The sequence below is a fragment of the Denticeps clupeoides genome, chromosome 11 (assembly GCF_900700375.1).
Source record: "Denticeps clupeoides chromosome 11, fDenClu1.1, whole genome shotgun sequence".
NCBI classification, from domain to species: domain Eukaryota; kingdom Metazoa; phylum Chordata; class Actinopteri; order Clupeiformes; family Denticipitidae; genus Denticeps; species Denticeps clupeoides.
Window position 1 is genome coordinate 16,022,734 of NC_041717.1, and position 19,726 is coordinate 16,042,459.

Consider the following 19,726-nt stretch of genomic DNA (forward strand, 5'->3'; position numbering starts at 1 on the left):
CTGTGGACCTCAGCAGGTTTTCATCCAGGATATCCCTGTACTTTTGCAACCAGTCGTCCTGTCCCTGCAGCTGTAAAACACCCCCAGAGCATGATGTTGCCACCACGCTTCACTGTTTCTCCACAAATGCAGCCAAAAACGTCCATCTTATTTCTCACCATCTTGGAGTCCTTCAGGTGGTTTTTTTAACAAACTCCATGTGGGCTTTCATGTGTCTTACACTGAGTAGAGGCTTCCATCATGCCTCTCTGCATGACGTAATGGCATCTCAGCCAAAGTGATCTTTGGTTTCTTCTTTACCTCTCTCAGCAATGCTCTTCTCAGTTTGATAGTTCAGTTTGACCAGACTGCCAGCTCTAGGAAAGGTTCCGGTCATCCCAAACGTCTTCCATTTCAGAATTATGGAGGCCACTGTGCTCTTAGGAACCTTAAGTGCAGGAGAACATTTTTTTGTAACCATGGCCAGATCTGTGCCTTGCCACAATTCTGTCTCTGAGCTCTTCAGGCAGTTCCTTCAACCTCATGATTCTCATTTGCTCTGACATGCATTGTGAGCTGTAAGGTCTTATATAGACAGGGGTGTGGCTTTACTAATCAAGTCCAATCAGTATAATCAAACACAGCCTGACTCAAATGAAGGTGTAGAACCATCTCAAGGATGATCAGGAGAAATGGACAGCTCCTGAGTTAAATATATGAGTGTAACAGCAAAGGGACCAAGAGATATTTCAGTTTTTCTTTGTGAATAAATCTGAAAAAATGTCAACAATGTTTTTCACTCAATATGGGGTGCTGTGTGTACATCAATGAGGAAAAATGATTTTAGCGAATGGGTGCAATATAAGTGAAAATTTCACAAAAAGTGAAAAATGTAAGGGGGTCTGAATACTTTTCGTACCCACTGTACACACACACAAACACACACTGAGAACAGAGTGAAATGCACAGACTGAGCTTACTCTAATTGTTTTTGTGTAACTGTGTGCATTTTGAAATTGTTTCTGTGTGGTTTCAGACTAACTCATATCACTTCTGCAGTTCAAAAGAACTGTGAAGGGCATCTGGAGCAGACTTGAGTCTTGATCTTCTATTATCATTCATTTACCTCACTGCAGTCCAATGCACAGAGCACGAGTGGAAAATAATCAGTGGTTTGCGATGCATTCATACCTTTTGATGTAAAATTCCTCTGCATTTCTCCACAAAACACACAGACAATAAAAAGACTGGTGCATATCAGAGGTTTATCAAAAACATATGAAATGTAATTGAAACAAGTTGGTGCATTAAAAAGATGACACCAGAACTCCAGTCCAGATATTGTTCATGTTATAAATGACTATGGTAGCTTGAAAATGGCCGTTAATGATATATCTGTGTGCATGTACGGAGTTCCAATTGGAAACCTGTGTTCCCTTGGAATGTTGTGTAGGTTAACCCAACTATCACTTTCAAAGAATCAATGTTTATTAGAAAAACCTTTTCAATGATCTTAGTACAGATGAAAACAGTTGCACCAATGAAATCTGGCCAGTCACACTAGTACAATATCTAGTGTGGTTTTGACCATGTCATTATTTCAAACATTTTTAATAAGTACTCATTATTCCTTTTGTCATTTGATAATTTTCTCATATTTCATTGGTTAATTTGAATTATGTCCTCTGCTTTTAACCCATCACCCTTAGTGAGCAGTGGGCAGCCATGACAGGCACCCGGGGAGCAGTGTGTGGGGATGGTGCTTTGCTCAGTGGCACCTTTGCAGACCGGGATTCGAACCGGTAAACTTCTGATTGCAAGGCCACTTCCTTAACCGCTAGGCCACCACTGGCCCCTAACAGTGAACAGAATAAAACAGATTTTTTTATGTGTGGTTTATAGATGATGAGATGAACAATCCCCACTTACTACCATTGTGTCTCTGAGCAAGACACTTGACCCTGAGTGTCTCCAGGGGGACTGTCCCTGTCACCACTGATTGGCACTCTGGGCATCTGCTAAATGTCATAAACATAAATACTATCATCATCATCATCATCACTTTTTCATTATGATCAGCCTTTTGCATACTGTTAGTGTGTATTTATAAATGCATTTTATTTTGAAAACATTTAACACCATATTCAAGCTTTTTTTAGGAAAACAATTATTTTTCACTCTCTCAATCACACACACAGCCAACGGCAGGCATGAAAGAACCCTCTCCACACGGGCTTTCTGATTGCATCCCAACATGCTTTTTCCAAGCTCTTTCGTTCCTCGTTTTTCTGTCTCTGTTTCTTGTTCACTGCAGAACTCTCTCCCTCTTTCAGCCCTCATCAGAGACCTGCCATGGCCCTTTTGTTCTGAGAGCCTCTCCTGACAGCCCCTCTGCACATTTCCCCAAACTGTGACGGCAGGAACTCTTATTATTCAGTCCATTTGGCTCTGGAGCAGCAGGGCGCTGCCCTCTACTCCCATTTACTGGGTGAGAGGCTGATTACTGATGATGTACATTATCCTGAGTTCAGAGGAACACAACTCCTGGGATGAACGAACGAGTTCTAGCTCCCGAACGGACCGTCGCTTCTGGGTGTATCTGCCATCATTGGGGAAATAATGCAGATTCTGTACATGTACAGCTGAAAATGCATTTTATTATCTAGCAGCACTGCACAATTATGTCAGACAATGGCAACAATAATGAAATAATTCAATTCTGAATAATATGTCAATTTTTTTATTTAATGTATCCTCAGCCCTCTGTATTTAAACCTAAACTTGAGATTTGGCTAAATGTCAGGAAAATGTCTAATATAATATATAATAAAAATAAATAACAACACCAGATTGTAATAACTGTAATAACTACAAAAGAAGTGTGTCTGTAGGACACATTAATGCAATTCTATGGTTCATGAACACCAATTAAAACTTGTTAAGCGGCACTGAATTTGTTTCTAAAAGGCAAATGAATTGCATGCATTTGTTAACTTAAATGGGACATTATTTCAAATGTCTTTATATTTTATGTTATCTGACATAAAGTACATGACACACTGTATCCTCGTTCCATATCACTTGACAGACAACTGCAGAGCTGGGACCAGGTTATAGAATCCTTCAAAATCTCCCATTTCCGCAATATGATCTTACTCCTTCTCTGGAGGGCCGAGGGAGTTCTCGGTATAAGAATATGTGAAAAATGAAACCGTGAGACCTTAATCTTGACATTCAGCATGTTCCAGAGTGCACACTGCACAAATCCAGGCAACAAGCAGGGGCCACTCCAGGATCTGAAGAGCTCAGTCCCAGCAACTAACACCCCAACACCAAAGAACATGAGAACATTCAATGCTTAAATGTCAGCTCTGGACATATTATAAGTAAATAAATGTTTGGCAGTGAATTAGTGTATACATTGTTTCATTCTACAAAGCAAGATTTCTCAATAAAGTACACATTAACTTTAATAAAAGTTAATAAAAAGTGAAGTGAAAGTGAATTTGTTGTTATAAAGCAAGTCATGAAGCAATTTAGGCAAGGACTACTCCTATTGGACACTCATGACATCTAACACAGTTAACTGATAAATCCAGCTTTGATGCACATACACATACTGGTATTTTTATAATAAGTTCATGATTTTTTTTAATGATTTAGCCCTTTCCATTAACTGGTGTTAAGCAAAAGAGGCTTTTCTCCTCCCTTTATAACTCCAAAACAAAAGAACACCGTGAGAAACCTAAATACGGTATGATTCCATTTCTGTTCTCATTTATGCCTATTAAGCAGATGACCACAGTCAGAGGTTCGAACCCCACTTACTACCATTGTGTCCCTGAGCAAGGCACATAACCCTGAGTGTCTCCAGGGGGACTGTCCCTGTAACTACTGATTGTAAGTCGCTCTGGATAAGGGTGTCTGATAAACGTAAATCTAAATATACCCCGACTAGAGCTCATTTTTGCACTTTCTGGTCTGTTCTGAGGTCCCAATGCACATACATGTTCCCCTAAGGTAAAAACAACTTACTTAAAGGGTACTGAGCTAGTAACAGGCCAATTTATATGGTTCAATGCACTACCATATGTTCTGAGAGCTGAGAGAACGGATTAAAGAAAAGGTCTTCACAGCGCAGCTGTACAGCAAGCTGCTGCCATGCACTCATCAAACGTCCCCACCAATCAGGAAACCCCAATCAAGGATCTGTCTAACACATCTGTGTCTGAGGTGGCACCACACGGCACCCACAGTTCCGCCACGGCCGCCTCCTCCAGATGGCAGCAGAAGGGGTTCGGCCCGCTGCTCCGTACAAGATGGGCAAAGGCGCGGCCTGCAAAAAGCCTCCAGATTGGTCTCCAGACAAAACTTAGTATAATTATATCATCCCTGGCAGTTCCAGCGAGAAGACAGCCAGGCAGCCTGAGAGTTTCAGGGATGAATAAGAACAAATCGCATTTCATCTCTGGCTGCTTTTCAGTGCCAGATTGCTGATGACTCTGCTTTCCTCCTTGAAGATGTCGGAACTTTGGGTTTTTCACATCCTGGGGTTCCCGCAGTTTGAAGCACAGCAGAATGTGTCTAAGGGTTCTTCAAATCATCCGTGCAACACAAGTGTTAGAACAAACAGGTCGGTCTGGAGGAGATAAGACGTATTCCCATGGAGCCGATCGCCTTGTACAAGTCTGATGGAGACTTGTGAGAACCATTTAAAACTCAGGTAGCCCTGGTTGAACACATTTTATGACAGGCTGTCCCCTTAAAGTGGGATTCATTCTGGCATTAGGTGCAATCAGCGTACCAGCACACACACAGAGGATCCATTTACCCACGTGTTGTGTTGATTAGCTGTTCTTTTCTCTGTCTACGTTTCTTGGTGAGCGGCGCCTAGCTGAATTCACACCCTGTGGCTTTTCAGGACAGTCCGTCGGTTCTGTGCCGCGGTGCACAGCTAATCTCAGTAGGATTAGTTAAATCTCTACGTAGTCACTGTGTGTGTGTGTGTGTGTGTGTGTGTGTGTGTGTTTACTGAAAGCAGCTACAGGCCGTGTGGCTCACTGTATGTCAGATTGTATGGGATTGTGCGTGTTTTTTGTAGCTGTCACCAAATTGACACACACATTATGCATCTTTCTTCCATGATCTTTGGCAGCAGATACATCACAATTGTGAAGCATAAAAAACATTGTGTAGCTTTGTGTGTGTGTGTGTGTGTGTGTGTGTGTGTGTGTGTGTGATTACTGCCCCTAGAGGACATAAAGCAGAATTCCAAATAGTTCCAAATTAAACAGACATTATTAAATCTTGATCAAAAGGATGAAAATTGGCAAAAATTGGCAAAAAGATGTATAAGAAATTTCAATTTCATTTAGTTTATGTTATTGAATATTCCTTTATATTATTTTTCTGTGGCTTTAATAGTGACATGTTAAAATGTTGAAAGGAACATTTTGTTTCATGCATTAAATACACACTGTTAAAAAAGGGCCCTGGGTCACAAGAAACCCTTAGACACTGATGTCAATGAGTTCTCATTACCAAATTAAGATCATCTTAATCTTAATCTCAGAACATCTAAAATCCCTCTCGCTCACACTGGCCCTACCAGAGGACCAGGAGGAACCACCTGATCAACGGAGATGAGACGAATAAACCTGGATCAGCATGGTTCTGTACTACAGGCTCTACTGTATTATTCTGCCATGTCAGAACATGATGAATGCTGCCAGCCTAATGGCTCTGCGCAATGCCACTGTAATTCAGAGAACAAGCATTGATTGTCCCGGCTGAAATCTGGACCACAGTCGATGCAGGAGACGCAGCTGTTTGTGAGCAACCAGGACATTTTGTGCAGATGTTGAGGGGAGAGAAATCCACACTGAAGCTCGGAACGCTGTTACTCTGCTCTACGTGTACACAGAAATTTTCTCAGGACGTTGGGTGCAGCCAGTCTGCAGATTGGTCTGGAGTAAAAGTCTGGGGCAAATAAAGATATTTACTGTGTAGACAGCCAGATGGTCAGCTGACCACTGTTGACCAGCACAACAATTATTAAAAGTAAAATACATAGTACTTTTTGGGTCTGTTCTGTTTTCAAAAACTATTGGAAATAAATTCACGAAGCCTTACAAAAATGTTTGTGTGTGAAAAACATGCATAAATACAGTACAGGCCAAAAACACACCTTCTCATTCGTGACCATTATTTTCATGACCATTTTCATTGGTAGATTCTCACTGAAGGCATCAACACTATGAATGAACACATGTGGAGTTATGTACTTGGTTTGGGATGAGCTGGACCGCAAAGTGAAGGCAAAGGGGTGCTAAACACCTGTGGGAACTCCTTCAAGACTGTTGGAAAACCATTTCAGGTGATGACCTCTTGAAGCTCATCGAGAGAATGCCAAGAGTCACTGAGTGACTCACTGAGTATTACTCAGTCACTGAGTATTTTCAAACGACAGCTCAAGACCTTCCTCTTTCGAGAATATTTAGATGAACTTGTAACTTTTCTTATTGTCGAACTTGTGTACAGGATCTACAACAGAGTGAATAAAAAGATTGTATTCATAGTTGGGGGTCATGGTGAACCGGAATTGATCTCTTCATCGATGGTAACTTGAAAACACGTTGTAAGTCGCTCTGGATAAGGGCGTCTGCCAAAGGCCTTAAATGTAAATGTGTGAAAAGCAGTAATCAGAGCAAAGGGCAAAGAAACTAGAATATAAAACATGTTCTCAGTTAGTTCACCTTTTTTTGTTAAGTACATAACTCCCCATGTGTTCATTCATAGTTTTGATGCCTTCAGTGAGAATCTACCAACGTAAATGGTCATGAAAAGAAAGAAAACACCTTGAATGAGAAGGTGTGTCCAAACTTTTGGCCTGTACTGTATATAAATATGTGGATGGACATCATGAAATGGAGAATATAGCAACAATTTGTTCATTGGAACAATCTATTTTAGATTTGGGTAAATTGGTTAAATACAAATCCAGTCTGTAATGGGAAGATTCGTGGTATGTGTGTGTATTCCTTTTCTGCTGTTACATATAAATGAACATATGACATGCATATTATGAAACATGTTTCATAGGAAAAAAAAAAAAGAGTATAGAGAATAAGGGTCTTAATGAGAATATCCCCTTCATCCTGTATTTCATTTATTCTCTCCAATTATTCTGTATACAAAGACCCGTTTCAATCGGTGCTTTTCTCTCTTTTATCGCTGAAATGACAGTCCCATCCCTGCAGCATAAATGAGTTTTTGGACGGGCAATTTTTTAGATAGTCCCCACCACTCACAATAAAAACGACTTTTTTTTTTCTTTTTTGCTGCACCAGGCCTGTGATTCACTGTTTTATTACCAGAGGCATAAAGGTGGAGGCGACCGGCAGCAGAGCACTAGTCCAGCCTTAGACCCGAGTCAAACCGAGGTGAGTCACCCGCGGCCTCCATAACCACGCTGCAGGGCAGATGCCCTGTGTGCATGTGTACGTTTAAGAGCCCGCAGCGTGCAATGACTCGGTTATTCTTAGCGTACAGCTCCTGAATCTTTTATTCCATTGGAGTCGGGGCGCTCGCCTCCAGCTCTTGCTCCCATGGAGTTCTCTGCAGGGGCTTTCAATCGCACCCAGTTTCATGAAGGCCCTCCCATCACAACCAGTCCGCCGATGACCTGCGCCATCTGCTCCGGAGAGATTAGAATTTTTAATTGTTCCGCAATGACGAATGCGGGGCTTTCAGGAGTCCATTTCCGAGCGGACCGGGCCATATGCTACTCATAATCAGAGGATAAATAATCCGCCGGCGCGCACAGCGGGCTTGTTTACAGCACTCGGATATCAGAACCATCCTTTCAACCCCTCCTTCATTAGGCCGACCTCTGGGGATGACGGAAACCATTATGGCACCTGATTCATACCCTCCGAGCGCAGGTCGCTTTCCTCCGGCCTCCTCAGAACGGCGCTCGCGCGAGGAAAGCGAGGCGACCTTCGAAAGTGCATATGGAGCAGGAAGTGCGTGCAGTAATTAGGGCGGAAAGTGGAGCAGGCGGTCGCCAGAGGGGACCGACCGAAACCAGCAGCGGGAGCATTTAAGCGCCCAGATAGTCCTTCCAAGATCCCCGCTGTAGTTGCACACACACACACACACACACACACACACACACACACACTAAACAAATACAACAGCACCTTCCACAGACAGTGTGCTCTTCCATCAGAGGTTCCCACTCCTCCCAGAGGACAGTCTCCGGGGACAGAACTGAGATTCCAAGTGACAGAGCGTGCTCATTTACCCAAATGGCAGTAACAGAACCGAACTCACTGCGCACAGAACCTGCAGCTCGGGGTTTACCTTCTTCATTAGAACAACTTTCCTGGAAAAAAGCATCATTTTTCCCTCCCAGCTCTGTTCACTTTGTGTTCACGCCCCACCCCCCCACCCCAAAACCATCGAGAATATGCAACACTGGTAAAAATGACTACAATACTTTTATCTTTCGGCGCAATTCCGTGCGTATGGATACTGTACGGTACACATTAATGGCCACATCAATGACAACGCGTGACGCCACAATCTCCATCCTTCTTGTTATTACGCATCATTATAATCATGTTTTCGCCTCAGACGGCGAAGTTTTTATCGGTATTAAAAGCCGCTCTCACCGCCGGAGACCCTGGAAGGAGGACGGCCACGACATCCGGGACTTCTTCAGCCCGGGTCGGCGTCCGGTGTCCACGGCGTAGGTCCGGTCCATGTTCCTGGGTCGGAGGTACCGCTCCGTGTCCGAGAAGCCCCGCTGCCTCGCCCGACCGTCCCTCCGCGCCCCGGTGCGGTGGGGGTGGTGCTGCGCCAGCGCCGCGTGGCTCTGCTGCCTCCACAGATGTTTGGGAGTTTTCCCGTTCCCGTCCCCGTCCCCGTCCCCGTCACCGTTCCCGTTCACGCCGCCGGCCAGCAGGCAGGCGGGCGCCGCCGCGTCCATCGCCTCCGGCGGCCGGCGGAACGCAACAGGGGGTTCTGAAGGGTTCTGACAAGTTCAGCGCGGCGAACGGATCGATACGAAGTGAGTTTTTCTCACGTACTCACGTCGTGCTTGTGGTCCCGTCCCAACCAATTAAACGCATTCGTAATGTTAAATGATTATTCTTTTTTTATTATTATTTTTTATCTCCATGCACCAGAACTCATCAGGGCCGAATGGTGCAACGCAGACGTCTTCAAAGCGCACCATGCGCCCTGCGTCCTCGGTGCGCGCCTTCCCAGGACTGATTTATACACACACGCACACACACACACACACACACACGGACATATACAGACTCTCTCTCTCTCTGACACACACACACACCCTTCAGCCTGCCCCCAACACGCCCATTCCGGGAAGGTGATGGTGCTGCGATTCTCAATTACCCAGTGTGAATTGGCGAGCAAGGGATACATCTTGTTGATTTGATTCCTTCCAACATCTTCAAAGTGTGTGTGTGTGTGTGTGTGTGTGTTAACAGCAGCTGTCCTGTAGTTGTTCTTCAGCCGAGGACAAGCGCGTGTTATGATCCAGTGACACGGAACATCTGACACACCCGCCTGGTCTGATGGGCACGACAAGGTTGGAACCGCAGCCAGCACGCGTCACCTAAAACCAGTGACATTTTTCGGTCACGTGAAAAACCCTCCAAAGGCCACATCTGATTCCGCCACGCCCAACAGATCATAGTGGCATGGTTACAACATGCGTAAGAACGGCCTCGTGCCGAGAACAAGCACACCCAGGGTTCCTGGGGAGAGGCGGAACGTGAACGTGAATGTCTCTGACTGGCAGCCGTAGGATGCCCTGCGGTGCCATTCCAAGGGAACACTGAATCGGAACCACAGTGCACGTTCTAGTCGCTTGAAGCCGGAACCATATCTGTGTCATATTCAGTGTATTTTCCCTAGGGCTGGTCAATTTTTTCATACTATACGGAATTTGTAATCATATTTTTTCTATGCCCTTTTGAAGTTTTTTTTTTTTTTTTTAAATCTAGCGGAACCTTTCATTAATTTTAGGCAGGTCACATAACCGTGATAGAAAATGTATTGTAAGCAATGAAATGGTTTTAAACAGAACAGTTATCAGGTTTTGGTTTATATTATGGGAAATACTGCTCAGCCCGAATTTTCACGTCCCACCCCTCGCATACAGAGCACTGCAGATCACATGAAAACTAACGTTCGTAGTTATGAAAGACATTTCATTATAATTATATACTCATACGGGCTCTGGCAGGCACAAGCCTGATATGGATTAAACAGTTAAAAGAGTGAATACCCTACTTTTGGTCTTTATGTGTAAGGTGAGCTCTGAGTGTATATTACAACAGAACCTGAAACTTACTTCCTTTCCAATCTGACACCAAGTAAAACACAGGCTGATGTCTGCTTCTCCAATGCCAATACAAAAAAGGCAACATGGAGAAAGCAATATATGGACAGGGATATGGATATGGCTCCTCAGTCGCCAAATAATAATGCCACAATTGTCACATGACCATGAAGGGACATTTCTGCAGTCCTGACACTGAACAATGGGGCTTTGACCATACCACATACCCAGGAAGTTCGCACATCTAGGCAACAGCATGTGACATCATTCACTCCAGGCTATACATTCAAGCATTTGCTGCAACTTTCTGCAAGTTGACAGTGAATTCCTAAAAAAAGTTCCTACGTTTATTTTCCGCTTTAATTGTAAATGATTCTAAAACATTTTGGTTTGGTTTAGTGTGGAGATGCTGAAGCTACACCTTGTCACTCAGAACATAGTTCTGGCGGGTGGAGAAATCGTTCCTCCCCACCAAAATTGCTGAGTTTAGTTATTGATATTTTCACAAGAGAATTGATCCTATGGCAGGAAATGCTGAGGATCGTAACTATTGATATTTCAGGATCGATGTGCACGTTACCAGAAACAGGACATGGTGTGCTCTACTTATTCCACAGTCAGATGGCCTTGGCTGTGCCCTGGTACTGAAGTGGACCAGGAGGTTCTAGCGGTCTTAGAACATGATCAGGAGATATACAGAACGTCTTGTCTCACCTGCTGGTGTCGGCCGACGTGATAGCGATTAGGGGGGGCAGTCGGAGGGGCAGGCTCGTGGGGCGTGGCTGGGCCGTCTCTGTCTCCGGTTTCCTCTCGCAGTAAAACTGCTCCGCCTGCCGGAAGGCCAGAGGAGGGAGCTGGACTGTCCGGCAGGAGAGACGGCGGACTGCAAAGGTCTCCATACAGGAAACTGGACACTGTTCAGGAGAGCCGGGGCTGTCCAACACCTGGAGAACACACGCATACACATGCAATTTGTAATGGGATTTATAATGTGTGTCCACCCTGTCCCACCGATGAACTCAGTCGCGATCTTGATGAAGAACGGTGGTAATTGAATCTCATTTCACTAATTAATTAGCAGGATGGACTTGAGGAGAAAAGACAGTTAATCATCTCATGAACCTCCAGCTGAAATGCATCTTACTGCATGGAGCAGCAGATGAAGACAACAGAACAAAAGTCAGTTTTTATTAGGACACAAATGGACTGAGTCCTATGCATTATGCATCACGTTTCCTAAATCAGATTTTCTCAGGTTGTAAAATAACTAGCACCGTTCCAGTGACATGGTTTTATATGTAGCACCATACGTGACCTGTCTCTCTGATGGATGAATTACTGAGACGGAGACGTTAATGTTTGGGCCTCATATGTAGGCACAAACTTTACCCTTTTCCAGTGCATTGTGCTACTCAGATATGTTCACATCTACTGAGAAGACCAAGTAATTTTGAGTAGCCCCCCTCCCCTTTTGTGCCAAAATAGCCAAGGCATGGACCCTCTGCTAAAGGTATACTGTGGTATCTGAAAGTGAAAGTGAAGTGATTCTCATTGTGATACACTGCAGCACAGCACACGGTGACACAACAAAATGTGTCCTCTGCATTTAACCATCACCTTTGGTGAGCAGTGGGCAGCCATGAAAGGCACCAGGGGAGCAGTGTGAGGGGATGGTGCTTTACTCAGTGGCACCTCAGCGATTCTACAACCTTCCGATTACGGGTCCCATTCCTTTCCCACTGGGCCACCACTGCCCCAAATGCACACCCAACGTGGGTCTCAAACCCATGACCCTGAGATTAAGAGTTTCATACTCTACTGACTGAACTAGCCGGCCACCAACCACATAGCTCTTTTAGTGGGACAGATGCACCATGCACCGAGCCTTAGCGTCGCACAACCCTGTTCCTGGTTACAGACCCAGGAACTTCCCCCGAAAGCTGCAGTTTCAGCAGTCTATGATTCTGCAGTCTAGCCATCGCAATTTGGCCCATGTCAAAGTTACTCAAGTCCTAAGGCTGGTCCCTTTTTTATGATTCCATCACATCAACATCAAAGAAAATGTTCACTTGGTGTCTAATATACCCAGCCTATTGCCAGGTGGCTGAAAACAAATTCAGGAGGTGCCATCAATCAATCAGCTATCCTGAAATGTATAAAATATAAATTTAATTCTTAATTCCACAAATTGTTCCATTACATTGAATTATATTGAATCGATGATGACATAACAATGTGGGGCATGGCTGAAGGTCAGTGCTCAGCCTCAGATAAAGTGGGATTAAAACCATTCCAAGGTTATGATTACAAGCGAACTGTTTTGGTAAATAATGAATATTGTGGCAGAGATTCAGCTCTCCCAAGCGTAAGGGCTGCAAATGACATCACCACACCTGAATGTGTTCATTATCATTCATTCCATTCTAACCCACGGTGGGTGACCGTGCAGAGGGAAGGATTGAGAGATGAAAAATTTAATATAGGGGGTAGTGTGCATACATAAACAGGTGGTCTGAAAATATATATTTTTAAAAAGTTAGAAAAAGCAACACCAGGTCAATCACAGGAGCCATTCTTAAGGTTTTCTTTACCTTCACAAGAAGTTGCAGCTTCTCTGTAAAATATGGATTGGACCACCAAGGAAAAAATAAAATCAAACAGAGCAAATAAGGCAAGAGGAACATTTCATTCTTCTCACGAACGGAGATACAGCCTTCTTTCTTTCTGCCTGCTCTTGATCTGGGAATGCCACTGTTCTCTGGGGATATCTAAGACCACTAAGGTCAGCACCTGCAGGCTGGTACTATAAGGCCTTGTTTGTCCTCTGGTTTTTAATCATATTTCAGAAAGCATGGAACACACGCAGGCTGCAAAGTAATAACTTTTTATTTTCTAAATTCCAAGGAGACATTTTTAAGGCTTTGTGGTTTGCTATTCACAACAGATGAGTCTGAATCTGTAGGAGCATAAGGATTCCTTGTTCAAAGGTCATGTTGGATCCCTCGAAAGACCAATACCTTAAGCCAGAAAATGAATCCCAAGGCAGCACTGGAGAGGCTGGAAGACTGGAGAACGTTGTCAAGATTTGATGGCCTTGATGTAGAAAAATAAATTATGCATGGTGAGGATTTTAAATCCCAGCACATAAGCACATTTTGGGTGGGATGAAGAACCCGTGGAGGGATGAACGATCCATGGTGCTGTAGTGTTTGGATTCGCAACTAAATTACCCAGGATTCTCCACTTGCAAAGTTAAATAGAAGAACCAATACAGTTAATCCTAAATCTATGCAGATGGGGGAAGGGATACATTTCTGTTTCTAAAGATGAACTGAAACACTTAAAAATGAAGTGTGATATGCCTGGCAGTGGGCGTGGTCACAAGTCGTCGATAGCAGCAATCACGTTTGTGAGGACTGCTGACTTTCCCGGAGGACAAAGGAAGGAGACTGACAAAACATTACACCTAGACTTGTCACATATTGGCAGGACCAATTTCCTTTGTCCAGTGCAAGAGCTGCCATTTATACCTGCAGGCTCCTTCTTTTAACATTTAGTTTATAAAAGCATTCTTAAACCTCTGGATTTCAGACTAATTACACCCCATCAAATTCGCCGCATAGGGTAAAAAAGCTGCAAAACATTTTAACCGCCCCTGTAGAGTGAGTGTGTCAGCTCCACTTATCTAATGACACATTCCATTGCCGTTGGTCACAATCCTGCTTTGTTTTAACTCAGGGCTCATTCTGATCCCCTGTTGTGATAATACAGTGACTGCCGTGTCAATCAAAGCTCTGACATTTTGTGAACATTTTTATTTTGATCTCCTATCCTACATCTCATGGGGGAGTCTGGTTGAACAGCTTAAAAGTCATCATCTTATGCATTATTAATGACTTAACTGAAATTAATTAGACAATTCTGTCAGGCTGAATACCCCACAGGAATCAAACAAAAAAAAAGATTCTTCTGTCCACACTGCACATTTGAATAAAGCGAAATTCCCCAGATCACAATATAGTCATGTGTTTCATTTACTGAGAGGAGACATGGATGTGGCAAACTTACATTTACAGCATTTATCAGACGCCCTTATCCAGAGCGACTTACGCTTGTCTACAAGTGACTTCTACTTGTCTACATTCATAAGGTCACATGACAAGCTGCTACAGCATGACACTGCTTAGGAACTGCTGGATGAAAGACAAACCATTTCAACATGAAAGATACAGCAGGGAAAATAAGTAATTGACACATCAGCATCAGCAGTAGGGGGATTTCTCTAAGTTTGCTATCAAACCAAATATTGAATTCATGCAAAGAAATGAGAACATTTAAGTATTGAGTCATAATAAAGTGTCAAAAAAATGTTGTGTCCATAGCCCGCTTAGAAATGCCCTTACTGATAAAAATGCTGATGTGTGAAATACTTATATTCCCTGCTGTAAATCTAAAGAATCTTAACTTTCTCAGTAATAAATAATCATCATAATACTCCACTCACTTTTCCCCCAAATGTTCTAACTGTGACTTGCTGCCTGTCTCCACCCATCTGCAATGCAGAAATGGAGACAAGCTGCACAACGTAAACAAATTAAGTCCTCGACGGATCTAATTACTTCTGTGAAATATGCAAAAGTCAGGCAAGCTCATAAGATAAAAAATAAAGAAAAAAAAACAAGTAACACTGAAAAGTCAGTGACATAAAAAGACTAACAATCATGTTATGCTGCAAGCAATTTTCAGAGGGAGAGAGAACCGGAACTTCCAACTCACAAAGTGCACCTCAACACACAACACCCCCTGCTGCAGCCTAAGTGAAGATTAGCGTGTGCTCAGGAGCAGGAAAAAAGGTGTCTGAGCCACCTATGCTCTGTAATTGGGTTTGGCCGGTGACTGTTTTGTCCATGTACCGTATCCATGGCAATATTCATAAGTCATGACTATTCAATAGTTCTACTCAGCTTTCATATCTCTTCATTAGTGTGTTGTTATATCACTTGTCTACTCAGTTTCCTCAGGGCCAAGACGACGGGCCTAGACCCATTGAGATGACACACCTAATGCTCAACAAAGCTCAAATGTTCAGGCCAATGAATGTTAAGAATGGTTTATTTCTACAGCACAGTTCACAAAAATTGGCAATTCAAAGTGCTATACAAGTTTGAAATATAAAGAACAGAAGAAACAGGCAACAAAATGCAGGATAAAAGAGTTAACATGCCTATTAAAATAATTTAAAACTGTACAAAATATTAAATCAAATAAGAGGGCAGTGCATTCAAATTTTATATTTAGGTTAGCTGTCAGTAGCTCTGTTATTTACATTAGGAATAATAGTGGTCCTAAAACGTAGCCCTGGGGTTCCTCACTATGGAAACAGTCCCGTAACTACTGATTATAAGTCGCTCTGGCTAAGGGCGTCTGATAAATGCTGTAAATGTAAATGTAGTCTATTTACATATTCATTCAAATGTTCTTCTCCCGCGGTGATGCTACATTTGTCCTGCGAACTCTACCATAAATGGTCAGGTTAAGAGTAATGTATTTATTTATATGAAGGGAATGGTGAACTTTGTGTTAAAAACATTGTCAGAGCACAGTATATTGTACTTTCTGTTCGTGTCCTTTAATGGGAACTGCTCATGATGCTCCTGTCACTGGGACATGCGCAATTTTTATGTTTTACAACCAATGTCACTGAAAAATGTTATTTTTCAAAGAAAAAAATTCCAAGAAACTACACACCTAGGAAATTAATGAAAATTATATTTGACAAGACATGAAAGAAACCCATTCAAGAATTTTACTGGTTCATCTACAAGAGTTGTCACATGCTGCAATGAGCCTACTGTGAAGCTACTTCAGGAGCTTTTAAAAATATGACCAAAATGTGTTAATACACACAGAATATGAATTTGCCTGATGCTTTATCTCCTGACTGTGACTCAAACCACTAACTTAAGGCACCTGGGTCTAAGAAGCTATGTATACTATTCACACCCTGGTGTGGGTGACAAAAATATTCCATTTACACATTCACACAAGCAGCAGAGATCACTACACACACCCAGATCTACAAAGCGAGACATTACATTTACACCCTGTAGTATCATCATACTGGTCTCTGCAGCTGTGTGACAAAATCACATTTCTCACATTCACATTGACATAAATATAAACGGATATTTTTATTTTCTCAAATAACATTTTATATTGCTTTTTTTAATTTACTGATCAAATAACCTTGATGTGTGGTGCTATTAGAAACTAGATGCACAAAATGACACAACCAAATATCAACACCATTAATGACGGAATTCACGGATAGTGATAAAGCTGTTGTAGGGACCTATGGAAAAGGGCAGGCACAATGTTTCTTATAGGGCTTCTGTATTACAAATATAGAACATTATTAAAAATGTGTTATTATAATATATTTCTTCTTGCAGTCTTCAGGCCAGATGTCAAGGAAAAAGGAGAGTGGTTTTTGCCCACGCCCTTAATTTGACCCCTGGAGTGGAATAATGTCTTGCTTCTAATTGGCATGCCCTGTCCAATGAAAAGTCAGTGCTGACAGAGCAGGCAGGTATAAACTTTAATGGCTGTTTGCCTATAGGCCCATGTCGTTCCACTGGCTGGTTAAAAGACAGACGGGAGAATTTGATCAGGCAAGTTATTGTTCAGCAGTGGAGCGAGATGGGTGAAAGAGAGGCAGCATTCTGAATGAGGCAGAGTCACCCGGCAGTGCAGGAAGGGACGCAGAGTGGGAATCAAGCAATACAACACCCCTGAGGTGTATGTAGTTCTTACTTTGTCCTTGCCAAACATGGATAAGGAAGTCAAAAACTAACATCTTTAGATTTGAAACCTTTTTAAGTTTGCAGAGGTTTATATTTGAATACATCTGATATTGGTATCAATTTTTTAAGTTCCAAGCTGTAGTCCATGTTCTTCTATGTACGCTATTGGTAGTTCTGATATATTGAGGTTTGGATACCTTGGATAACATGATGCATCAAACCAAAAGATTCAGACAGCAAGTACCCAACTAGAATTCATTCCCTAATTTCCTGAATGGGATTTCATGTTTGCTATGTCTTTGTGATTTCCTGATTGTTGTGGGATTGCCCTTGATTGTTTTCATGTGTGATATAAGTTATTCTGTCATTTGTCAATTTCATCTTTGTTCCGTTTTTCCATGTTGTGTTTGTGTGGTTAATTTATCAACCCCCCCTGTTTATGAGTTGTGCATTTGCATGCTCCCTTCTATCCCTGCCTTGCAGCTACAGGCTTTAATAAAGTGAGCACCGGATGTACCACTAAATAAGCATTGAAATGCTTCAACGCAATGAAATTCACTTTCTTGAGGGAAAAAAAATATTAGCATGAGCTAATTAAGTGTGACATTCTCCAGAAGTGTCCATCATGAAGTGTGCTAAGGTCCTGGGGGAGACCCCCTGCCCCAACGGTGCTGGTGGAGAGCTTTGTTTACCATGTGGACTGAACTCTAATAAGATGTCAGTTCTGGATGAAGCTGCAGTGTAAAACTAGTCTGTGCTTTCAGCAGGAGCTAAATCACAGTGAAGCGGAAAAGCACACGAAAAACGCACACTCCCTGCAGTGGACTCGACACATTTATTTTATAATATGTTTCAGAATCATTGCCGTAAAATATAAAAAGTACAAAAGAAATAACAGGTGTTCCATAATGTGTTTCATAAGAAACAAGATGTTCCACAATTCTCACTCCAATAACAATCTTTTGTCACGGTCCACGGAACCAGCGCGTGTAGGAGGAGACGAGGTGTGGTGGGACGCAAGGAGGCAGGTAAGTTCCCTCCGACTTAATATGTGAACGCGAACCGGCGTAAGCCGCAACACCACACAGATGTTGTCATTCGTACAATTATGCTATAATTATGCTACAAACAACAATTATGTGGTTTGTTATAGTACAATTTAGTATGGGACAGGACGAGAGGAAGGAGTTCAAGAGAGAGGATAAGAGAAGGTCAGGAACAGTCTTCCTTTTCGAAGAAGGAGTGGAGCCGAGTCTCGTTGATGTGTGTCAATCAATGACTGAGCGGCTGGCAGTGGCCATCTTGCCAATTTATAGGAGTCACGTTACCTCGTTTCCGTGTTGCTCACAGTCACATGGATGGAATCATGTGACAGTACCCCCCCCTAAGGCCGACCCCCGACGGCCCCAGAGCAGAAGCGGTATGCTGCCGGTACTCAGTCACCAAGGAAGGGTCCAGGATGAACCAACACAGGATCCAGGACCGCTCCTCCGGGTCCATATCTGGTCCAGTGCACCAAATATTGGACCCCCGACCCCTGCGCCGAGAGTCGATAATGCGCTGGATTGTGTAAGTCGACGATACGTGGCGGTGGCGGATCTGGAGCCAGCGGATGAACAGATGATCAGATGAATGGCTTCAGCTTGCTGACATGGAATACTGGATGGACCCAGACAGTAGGAGGGAGCTGGAGACGGTAGGCGAGGGGGATTGATCCAGCTGAGGATCCGAAACGGCTGACGTCCTCCGGGTGGCGGTGAGGAGGGCCGACCGCACTGTTCTCCAGGCATTTCGGCAGCCACGGATCATCTGACGGGCTAAAGGGACCCCACCTGCGGGCACCTGGTGGGCGAAGATGGCAGGTTGAAAGCCGTAACAGACTTCAAATGGGCTATGTCCGGTGGCGGAGGAAACCTGCAGGTTATGGGCCAGCTCCGCCCAAAGGAGGAAACCGGGCCAGGTGCGTTGATGGTTTGACGCAAAGCACCACTGGTATTGTCCCAGCTGTTGGTTGGTTCTCTCCACATGGCCGTTGGTCTGAGGGTGGTAGCCAGAGAAGAGACTGCAGGTGGAACCAATGAGGCGGCATAAGGCCTTCCACACAGCTGAGACAAACTGGGGTCCCTGATCAGAGACAACGTCCTGGGGAAACTCATGGAGGCGGATAACCTGTTGAAGCACGAGGTCAGCAGTTGTGGCAGAGGACGGTAGGCCGGGCAGGGCGACCAAGTGGACCATCCACTTGGTCCATACCATACCATCCACTATGGTCAGGATGGTGGTTATTCCGTTGGCCTCAGGGAGAACGGTGATAAAGTCCAAGGCCAAGTGGGTCCAGGGATAATGAGGAATGGGAAGAGGATGCCGGGGACCAACAGCAGGAGTGTCCTCAGGGTGTCACAGCTTTGTAGCCAGTGTCGCCACTCCTCGAGTGCATTTGACTACTAGCAGCTCACGGTCCCTCACCATGTAACACCGCTGCGTCAGAATGAACTTCCGTGAGAAGAAGCAACACGGGTGCAATTCCCGGTCCGGACCGCGTTGAGAGAGGACAGCGCCAGCACCTACCTCT

General features: G+C 43.7%; 1 protein-coding gene across 2 annotated transcripts in view; it reads right to left on the reverse strand.

Moving 5' to 3' along the window:
* pde4d (phosphodiesterase 4D, cAMP-specific) overlaps positions 1-19,726 on the reverse strand; it is a 112,781-nt gene that overhangs the window by 78,365 nt on the left and 14,690 nt on the right. Inside the window, exon 3 of one of the 2 annotated variants that reach the window (XM_028995122.1) lies at positions 11,066-11,295. In XM_028995122.1, coding sequence (XP_028850955.1) covers positions 11,066-11,295 — 230 coding nt within the window. Of the gene's footprint in view, positions 1-8,654; positions 9,008-11,065; positions 11,296-19,726 lie in introns of those variants that run through there. The other variant, XM_028995121.1, reaches the window with a different exon arrangement.